Genomic DNA, 10,658 nt, shown 5'->3' on the forward strand with positions numbered 1-10,658 from the left:
ATATTGGGAGGATTCAGAGAGAAGCCGGAAGCGGCGGATAGTGAGAGTGGAGAATGTTCATTGTTTAACTGGCGCCGCATTCGGGATTTGTAAACCCCGCCCCCCCCGCCCGGGGTTTATTAACCCGCTCCCGACAGTGACCTCCCACCTGTCAGCTCACAATGCCCGGCTGATTGACAGCAGCGACAGGCCAATAGCAGGAGGGGGCGTGTCCGCGGCTGCCTTTGGTTCTCGAGCCAATCGGAGTGATGGAGGGGCGGGGCTAGGCTGCGACTGAAGCATGCGCAGAACTGGAATCGGAGCTGGAAGAAGGCGGTCGGGTTAAGATCACAAAGGGTGAGAAATGAAGCCGACGGCTGGAGATTGTGAACGGGGGGAGCCTGGAAACCGCGCGCGAGCTCAGAGGGCGGGTGGAGATTATGAACCGGGGGGAGCCTGGAAACCGCGCGCGAGCTCAGAGGGCGGGTGGAGATTATGAACCGGGGGGAGCCTGGAAACCGCACGCGAGCTCGGAGGACGGGGAGACAGTGGCCTAGCGGTAATGTCACTGGGCTAGAAACCCAGAGACCCTGTTCTGAGGATATGGATTCAATTCAGTGAATAAATCTGGAATATAAACCTCGTCTCGGAAATAGTGACCATAAAACTATCATGGGTTGTTTTAAAACCTCATCTGGTTCACCAGCGCCCCTTCAGGGAAGGAAATCTGCCAACCTACATGTGACTCCAGACCCACAGTGAAGTGGTTCACTCTGAAACCGTCCAGCAAGCCACTCAGTTCCAGGGCTATTAGGAATGGGCAATGCCCACAACCCATCATAGAATTAAAAAAAACATGGTGGCTGTGGGACTGGAAACCCTGGTAAGAGGCCTGGTTTATGCAGGCAACTGCCTGTCACCATCTTGGGAGGGGAAGGTGGGGGGTGGGGGTGTAAATGGGTGGCCATATTGGTGAGGGAATTGTCATTTGTGGGAGAGAATTCCAAACTTTTGTTTTTGTGTCAACAATTGTTACCTCATTTCAATCTGAAAGACCTGGCTACAATTTTTAGACTATGCCCCTAGTCCACAACTCCCCAGTTAACAGAAATAATTTCTCTCTATCTTGGATAAATTCCTGGAAACACAATCCGAGTTTCAGTCATCTCTCCTAATAAATTAATTTCAGGTATCACTGTGACTGGAAAAGCATCTGGATACACAAAGCCCTGGTCAGACGACATCTGGAGAACGGTGTTCAGTTCTGGGCAGGAAGGATACATTTTCCTTGGAGGGAATGCAGCACAGACTTACCTGAACGATACCTGGACTCCAAGTGTTAAATTGTGAGGCGAGATGACACAAAGTTGGGTTGTATTCACTGGAATTTAGAAGATTAAGGGGTGATTTGATCAAAGTTGTCAAAATATTAATTGGAACTGAGTGGATAGATAGAGAGAAACAATTTCCACCAGTTGGGGAATCTGGGACTGTTCAATGTCATTAATACCTTTGGTTAACAAAGATTGTTCAATGTCAGATTTAACATTAACATTGATCTTGCATCAACCAGGGATGAGAACTGAACATCCAGGGGTATTCAGTGTTTAGGAAGGTCAGACAAAAAGGAAAAGGTGGTGGAATTGCATTGCTGGTTAAAGAGGATATCAACGCAATAGTGGGCATAATGTAAACATGAGAGCTGAACCTTTCAGAAGTGAAGTTAGCAAACACCTCTGCACACAAAGGTAGGTAGAAGTGAGGAACTCTGTTCCACAAACAGCAGTTGATGCAAGATCAATGTTAATGTTAAATCTGACATTGAACAATCTTTGTTAACCAAAGGTATTAATGGATGTGGAGCAAAGGCAAGTGTATAGAGTTAGATCACAGATCAGCCACGTTTTCAATTCATGGTGGAACAGGCACGAGGGACTAAATAGCCATCCCCTAGAATCATAGAAACTTACGGCACAGAAAGGCCATTCAACCCTTTGTGCTTCTGCTGTCTCTTTGAAAGAGCAGTCATGTTTAGACCCACACACATGCATTCTGTTTGTAATCAGTAAGTTCCTCATTCTCAAGTCCCTGTCAACTTCCTTTTAAAATTCCCTGTAGAATCAGGTTCCAGCACCTTTTCAGGTCAAGAGTTCCTGATCCTGACAACTCCCTGTTGGTGCAGAAACTGCTGAACTCGATGTTGAGTTCTGGAAGGTTGTAAAGTGTTGAATCGAAAGATGAGCTGCTTTTCCTCAAGCTCCCATTGAGCTTCATTGGAACAGATCAGGGGGGGCCAAGGACAGAGAGGTCAGAGTGGGAGTGGAGCAGAGAATTAAAATGACAAGTGACCAGAAGCTCATGGTCAAGCTCACAGACTGAACAGAGGTTGTTCCACAAAGTGATCACCCAATCTGTGTTTGATCTTCCCAACGTAGAGCAGACCATATGGTGAGCACTGAATAAAGAAACTAAATGGAAAAAATTACAAGTAAATTACTGTTTGTTGTAGGCTGAAGAAAGATGCTTCATTTGAAGAGTAAGGGTTACAAAGTAAAACAAGGCAATTTCCAGAATATTAAATCACCAGTCCGGTTACAGAGATTATTAACATCAGCAGAAACAAACCCACACTATCAGAATGAACATGGTTCAGCCCTGGATGTGATGAACAGCAGAATCCAACCCCCGGAGTCATTGCTGAACTCGCTGGTGTGTCAGCTGGATGGATGATGGATTAAACCCCTTCTCACATGTGGAGCAGGTGTCTGGCCTCTCCCCAGTGTGAACTCTATGCTGTGCGTCTTAAAGCCGATGGTTTTCTCCATGCACCAGCTGCTCTTGTATTTCCAGGTGGTGGGGGCCATGGGTTTGGAATTTCCAAATTCTGGTTGAATTGCAGATCTATGAAATCCGTCTCCTTTTCCCCTCCTCCACCTCTCACTCTCTCTTCTCCCGTAGAGGCCAGAATCTTGTGTAGGTCCAGACTGGGAGGCAGGTTCCCTTCCCTTAAGGACATTAGTGAACCAGTTGGGTTTTTATGACAATCTGGTAGCTTCCATGGTCACATTTTCCACGTGCTGGTCCCACAAATTACCAGATTCATTCACCTCAATGTCACAGCCTGTCCTTGTGTTTTTGTCGGTTCTGTTTCACAGTTCCTTGTTTATGTTTTAAATTCATTTTGTAGAGTATTAGAAGGATTTTCAGTTTGGAAAGTCAAACCACTATCACATCAAAATCAGCCAGAGTCACTTGATTCATCAGGACCTGAATATTATCATCCTTTGAACATGGAAGCAAAAAGTACCGTTCACACCAGGGATAAACCGTGGAAATGTGGGGACTGTGGGAAGGGATTCAGATCCCCGTCTGATCTGGAAACTCATCGACGCAGTCACACCGGGGAGAGGCCATTTAGCTGCTCCATGTGTGGGAAGGGATTCATTCAGTTAGTCTGCCTTCAGAGACACCAGCGACTTCACACTGGGGAGAGGCCGTTCACCTGCTCCGTGTGTGGAAAAGGATTCACTCTCTCATCCCACCTGCTGAAACACCAGCAAGTCCACGCTGAAAAGAGAGAGTTTAAATGCCCTGACTGTGAAAAGAGCTTTAAAAACCCACATGGACTGAGGGAGCACCAGCGCATTCACACCGGCTATGCACCGTTCAGCTGCTCACAGTGTGGGAAGAGGTTCAGGACATCGCCCCACCTTCTGACACATCAACGGGTTCACACTGACGAGAGACCTTTTAAATGTCCAGACTGTGGAAAGTGCTTCAAAGGTTCTGGGGATCTGCAATATCATCAACGCATTCACACTGATGAGAGACCGTTCAGGTGCTCTCACTGTGCAACTGGGTTCAGACGATCATCTGAACTTACTGTACATGAACGAGTTCACACTGGGGAAAGGCCGTTCACCTGCTCCAAATGTGGGAAGGGATTCACCCAGTCATCCAACCTGCTGACACACCAGCTAGTTCACACTGGGGAGAGGCCCTTCACCTGCTCTGAATGTGGAAAGGGATTCACACGACCATCCCACTTGCTCACACACCAGCGAGTTCACACCGGTGAGAGGCCATTCACCTGTTCCGTGTGTGGGAAGGGATTTAATCGATCATCCAACCTGCTGAGACACCAGCGAGTTCACACTGGGGAGAGGCCCTTCACCTGTCCCGTGTGTGGGAAGGGATTTACTCATTCATCCAACCTGCTGACTCACCAGCGAGTTCACACTGGGGAGAGGCCCTTCACCTGCTCCGTGTGTGGGAAGAGATTTAATCGATCTTCTAACCTGCTGACACACCAGCGAATTCACACGTGACTGCACTGTTCAAATTCTGCTGCTGTTAATCAGATTCAGGAGTGAACCTTGTTAATTATGATATTGGGTAAGTGTTGTTGCTAATCACATTATCCGGGCTGGAGTTGACAGAATTGTAAAGTGCCTTTCACAATCTCAGGACATCTCTGTGCGCAGCAAACCTCCACAACAGCAATGTGATCATGACCAGGGATGACCTGTTTTTAGTCAGATTGGTTGAGGGTGAAATATTGCCCTCACCATGGAGTGTGCCCCTGCTCTCCTTAAAAATAGCAGCCATGGGATCTTTCACATCCGCCTGAGAGAGCAGACAGGACCCTCAGTTTAACATCCTCACATCTCCTTATGTGGCTCAGGGTCATCACTCCTGTGAAGCCCTTTGGGATGTTTCTCACTGCGTGAAAGTAGCTTTATAAATGTGAGATGAATGCGACATCACAGACATAGATGTGTTGGGTAAAACTGAACCAGGCGCTGCCTGCAGCTGAGAGCCGAACACACGGGAACCGTCAACAACAATTGGAATGCTGCAGTTTTTATAATACCGTATAAAGAATAAAAGGAACAGCAAAGAATGACTAAAAGATTAATAAAGAGGGAGAAATTAGACTACAAGAGAAAGCTAGCTAGAAATATAAAAACAGGTGGAGTTTCGACAAGTATTTAAAAAGGAAAAGAATCAGTAAAGTGAGCATTGGTCCTCTAGAGAGTGAGTCTGGGGAATTAATAATGGAAAATAAGGAAATGGCGGACAAACACAACAGATTTTAGCACCTGTCTTCACTGCAAAGAATACAAATAACCTGCCAGAAATGATTGTGAATCAGGAGGTGAAAGAGAGAGAGGAACTTAAAACAATTACAGGGAACTTATAACAGGCACCAGGGAAAGGGGACCGAGAATATTATTAGAACTAAAAACTGACAAGTCCCTTGGTCCTGATGGACTTCATCCTAAGGTCTAAAAAGAAGTGGCTGCTGAAATAGTAGATGCATTGGTTTTAATTTTCCAAAATTCCCTAGATTCTGGAAAGATCTCATCAGATTGGAAAATAGTGAATGTGACTCCTCTATTCAAGGAGGGAGACAGAAAGCAGGAAACTACAGGCTAGTTAGTTTAACATCTGTCATTGGCAAAATCCTAGAATCTATTATTCAGGAGGTTCTAATGGGCACTTAAAAAGTCTCAATGTAATCAGGCAGCGTCAACATGGTTTTGTGAAACAGAAATCATGCCTGACTGATTTATAAGTGTTCTTTGGGGAAGTAACAAGCAACAAGGTAAGGGGAACCTGTGGATGTGCTGTACTTCGATTTCCAGAAGGCATTTGACAAAGTGCCACATCAAAGGTTACTGCACAAAATTAGAGCTCATGGTGTAAAGGGCATTACAATTAATTTATGGGGTACAACTCATTTGACCTGATGTCCCCAATTGTGTATTATCTAATAAATCATTTGGTTCACACTAGACTCAATCATCGGAGAAGACTGAATACTTCAGATGGTAAATTTAAAAGATTTATTAACAATTAAAAGGTAGAAAGGTAACAAGTTAAAAAATTAGAAAACTAAGTTTCAATTAACAGTAAAAGGAAAAATCTTAACAACTAAGCAGACTTCTCACACCTTCCTCGGGTGATCAAGCTGAAGGTGTGAAGTGATGCTAACCCTCTGCTCGGCCGTCGACAGTCGATCTTTCAGAATCCCGTCTCAAACACTCAGTGCGTGGATAACATGCCAGCAAAATGGCTTCTCCACACCTTCATTTGATCCCCGTAACTCATATTTTCTTATCTCAAATTAGCCTAACTGTCAAACAATAATTAACTGTCTGCTTATTTATAATTTGTTTCTCACATATGTGAGCATCTTTCCACACAGTAATAAAATGGGGCTACTCCCTATATTTCAGTATCTGATTTTTAATAATTCTTGAATAATGCCTTATTCTTTACCCATCTTTATGTTACTCCCCAAGGACATAAAGACTTCGACTTAGCACAACTCATCTTTTTAGATTGGTCTGTGAAAGATCATTTTACAATGCACTGTCTTATAATGTACATTTAGTACATTTAAAATTATGTGTAAGCATTACAGACTTTCTGTCCCAGGTTATATGTCCAGTCTTTACCAATACATCTATTGATTAATTGATTATCCTTCAACTGTCTCACAGTTGAGTCTCACTACTTTGTTCAATCATTCCTGGCCGGTTTCCATTCATGCAGTAACTGGTTTATATTACTATCACAGAATCACAGTGCAGAAGAGGCCCTTCAGCCCATCATGTCTGCACCGACACATGAGAAACACCTGACCTACCTACCTAATCCCATTTACCAGCACTTGGCCCATAGCCTTGAATGTTATGACGTGCCAAGTGCTCATCCAGGTACTTTTTAAAGGATGTGAGGCAACCCGCCTCCACCACCCTCCCAGGCAGCGCATTCCAGACCGTCACCACCCTCTGGGTAAAAAGGTTTTTCCTCACATCCCCCCTAAACCTCCTGCCCCTCACCTTGAACTTATGCCCCCTTGTGATTGACCCTTCAACTAAGGGGAACAGCTGCTCCCTATCCACCCTGTCCGTGCCCCTCATAATCTTGTACACCTTGATCAGGTCGCCCCTCAGTCTTCTCTACTCCAATGAAAACAACCCAAGTCTATCCAACCTCTCTTCATAACGTGAATATCATCCCAGGCAACATCCTGGTGAATCTCCTCTGCACCCCCTCCAGTGCAATCACATCCTTCCTATAATGTGGCGACCAGAACTGCACACAGTACTCCAGTTGTGGCCTCACCAAGGTTCTATACCACTCCAACATGACTTCCCTACTTTTGTAAACTATGCCTCGATTGATAAAGGCAAATGTCCCTTATGCCTTTTTCACCACCCCACTAACATGCCCCTCCACCTTCAGAGATCTATGGACACACACGCCAAGGTCCCTTTGTTCCTCAGAACTTCCTAGTGCCGTGCCATTCATTGAATACTTCCTTGTCAAATTACTCCTTCCAAAGTGTATCACCTCACACTTTTCAGGGTTAAATTCCATCTGCCACTTATCGGCCCATTTGACCATCCCGTCTATATCTTCCTGTAGCCCAAGACACTCAACCTCACTGTTAACCACCCAGCCAATCTTTGTGTCATCCGCAAACTAACTAATCCTACCCCCCCGCATCATCATCTATGTCATTTATATAAATGACAAATAACAGGGGACCGAGCACAGATCCCCAGATCCCTGTGGTACGCCACTGGACACTGGCTTCCAGTCACTAAAGCATCCTGTCATCACCCTCTGCCTCCTACAACTAAGCCAATTTTGAATCCACCTCATCAAATCACCCTGTATCCCATGTACATTTGCCTTCTTTCTAAGTCTCCCATGTGGGACCTTGTCAAAGGCTTTGCTGAAATCCATATAAACTACATCAACTGCACTACCCTCATCGACACACCTGGTCACCTCCTCAAAAAATTCAATCAAATTTGTTAGGCATGACCTCCCTCTGACAAAGCCATGCTGACTATCCCTGATCAAACCTTGCCTCTCCAAGTGGAGATAGATACTCTCCTTCAGAAATTTCTCCAATAGTTTCCCTGACGTGAGACTCACTGGCCTGTAGTTCCCTGGCTTACCTCTACAACACTTCTTAAATAGTAGAACCACATTAGCTCTTCTCCAGTCCTCTGGCACCTCCCCCTTGGCCAGAGAGGAATTAAAAATTTGGGTCAGAGCCCCTGCGATCTCCTCCCTTGCCTCCCTCAGCAGTCTGGGACACAAATCATCCGGACCTGAAGATTTGTTCACTTTTAAGCCTGCCAACACCTCCAATACCTTGTCACTCCCCATATCAATTTGCTTAAGAACCTTGCAGTCTCTCTCCCCGAGTTCAATAACCTTCATCCTCACTCTCTTGGGTGAAGACGGATATGAAGTATTCATTCAACACTCGAGCGATGTCCTCTGGCTCCACCCATAGATTGCCTCCTTTGTCCCTAACGGGGCCTACTCTTTCCCTGGTTATCCTCTTCCCATTGATATACTTATAGAATATCTTGGGATTTTCCCTACTTTTACCAGCCAGAGGTTTCTCATATCCCCTCTTTGCTCTCCTAATTGCCTTCTTAAGCTCCACCCTGCACTGTCTGTACGCCACTAATGCCTCTGCTGATTTGCTTCCCTTGTACCTGCTAAAAGCCTCTCTTTTCCTTCTCATCATAACCTGAACATCTCTGGTCATCCATGTCTCCTGGATTAGTTCAAAATGGCTTCTTGACCTGTTAGCTTACTAACGTCTGTTAGTTCCATCTATGGCCCAATCACAGTTGTTACAATAGACAGTCAAGTCACAATAGTTACATTGACAGCCAACAAAACTGACAAAATTACTCCGGTTACAGTATCTCTCAGGAGGTGGAATCGGTTGATCTGCCGTTCTGCTTTGGGCTGCATTAGAGGGCTTAAGTTGGTGTTTGGTGAGTTGAGGGAGTTCAGTGAAGAGGGAAGGAGGTGATCCTTTCATTTTCTATCTTTTCTCTGCCTGCAGTAGCTGACTCTTACTTTGCTACAGTGGAAGCCTGTAAAGCAGCAGGAGTTAAGTGAGAAAGAGAGAGCCCAAAAAGGCAGAGAGAGGGAGAGCCAGGAGTTTACAGAGAAAATCAAAAGTGACATGACAGGAGTCCCATAAGTTGATTAGTTGGTAAGTATAGGCCTTTCCGGACTCACCACAGAGAAGAGAGACAATTGGTAAGTGACAGGTTGGTTATTATATTGTACCATACTGTAGTAAACAGTTTATATAAAGTTTAAGATATGGGAGTGCAGCTTGGCCATGTGGAATGTGCATCCTGCAAGATGTGGTAACTTGTGCAGGCACAAAGTGCCATCGATGACTATATCTGTAGGAAGTATCACCAGCTGGAGAAACTTGAGCTGCAGGTTGCGGAACTTGAGCAGCGGCTGGAGTCTGTGGTGCAGCGGCTGGAGTCTGTGGTGCATCCACAAGGCTGAGGATTATGTGGATAGCACGTTAAGAAAGGTGGTCACACCACAGCTAAGAAGTACACAGGCAGAGAGGGAATGGGTGATCTCCATCGTACCTGAGAGAAACAGGCAGGAAGTGCAGAAATCCCCTGAGGTTATCTTGCTCTCTAACCGCTTTTCTATTTTGGATACTGCTGAGCAAGATGGTCCCTCAGAGGACTGTAACAAGAGCCAAGATTGTGGCTCAGCTGCACAAGAGAGAGCAGAAAGTGTGGAAAAGGTATAGTGGTAGGGGATTCCATAGTTAGGGGAGCAGACAGTTGTTTCTACAGCTATAGACCTGACTCCAGGATGGTATGTTGCCTCCCTGGTGCCAGGGTCAAGGATGTCACAGAGTGGCTGCAGGACATTCTTTTGGCAGAGGGTGAACAGCCAGAGGTCATGATGCACATTGGGACCAATGACATAGGTAGGAAAAGGAATGAGGTCCTGAAAGCAGATTTTAGGGAGTTAGGGAGGGAATTAAAGAGCAGGACCTCAAGAGTAGTAATCCCAGGATTACTCCCAGTGCCATGTGCTCGTAAACATAACAATAGAAATATTGAGCTGTTCAACATTTGGCTGGAGAAATGGAGTAGGAGGGAGGACTTTAGATTTCTGAGGCATTAGGATTGGTTCTGTGGCAGGTGGGATCTGTACAAGAAGGACAGGTTATACCTTAACAGGACTGGGACTAATGTCTTTGTTGGGAGGTTTGCTAGTGCTGTTGGGGAGGGTTTAAACTAGATTGGGAGAGGGGTAGGAACCTGAAGGAAAAATCAGATTGGAGAGCAGAAAAACTGCCAGTGGGAAGTAGTGAAGTATTAACTGATAAGGGGGATACATCAGAGAGTAGCACCGACGTAAATAGAATACTTAGGGAGTTTGATAGAATCAGAGTAGGGAATAGTAAGTCATTGGATGGGGTCAGATTGGTCAAGACATTGCCCTGAGGAATGAGTCAGCAAATGGCTGTCACTTATTCTGTTCAATTGAAATAGACACAATCTTTGTACATGTTCTTTCTGTCTGCAAAGAACAGGGCCTTGTGTATTAATATATGTAGCTTCCAGTAGACGCAATGCACCACATTGCAAGCCTGACTGGCAATCTTAAATTGGTTGTGAGTGTAATTCTAAGTTCATTGAGAGTTACTTAGCAAATGTCCAATTGTAGAATCACATCTAATGTTGGCCACTGTGTTTTGAGTTTTGCAAGCACGGGCTGGTTGTCTACAGTCTGTACCCTGCCCGTTGTGAACAGCGGCTGGGACATGCAGTTTGATAAGATCTGCCAGTCTTTGGGATGTA

General features: G+C 45.3%; 1 protein-coding gene across 1 annotated transcript in view; it reads left to right on the top strand.

Moving 5' to 3' along the window:
* Positions 1 to 6,205, top strand: part of LOC144676913 (uncharacterized) — a 49,743-nt gene extending 43,538 nt beyond the window's left edge. The window contains 1 exon segment of the mRNA XM_078537229.1: positions 3,264 to 6,205. Within this exon segment, the coding sequence (XP_078393355.1) occupies positions 3,264 to 4,307 (1,044 nt within the window). The 3' untranslated portion in view covers positions 4,308 to 6,205.
* The last annotated feature ends 4,453 nt before the right edge of the window (positions 6,206 to 10,658 follow it).

This window comes from Cetorhinus maximus, unplaced genomic scaffold (genome assembly GCF_964194155.1).
Source record: "Cetorhinus maximus unplaced genomic scaffold, sCetMax3.hap1.1 HAP1_SCAFFOLD_2077, whole genome shotgun sequence".
NCBI lineage: Eukaryota > Metazoa > Chordata > Chondrichthyes > Lamniformes > Cetorhinidae > Cetorhinus > Cetorhinus maximus.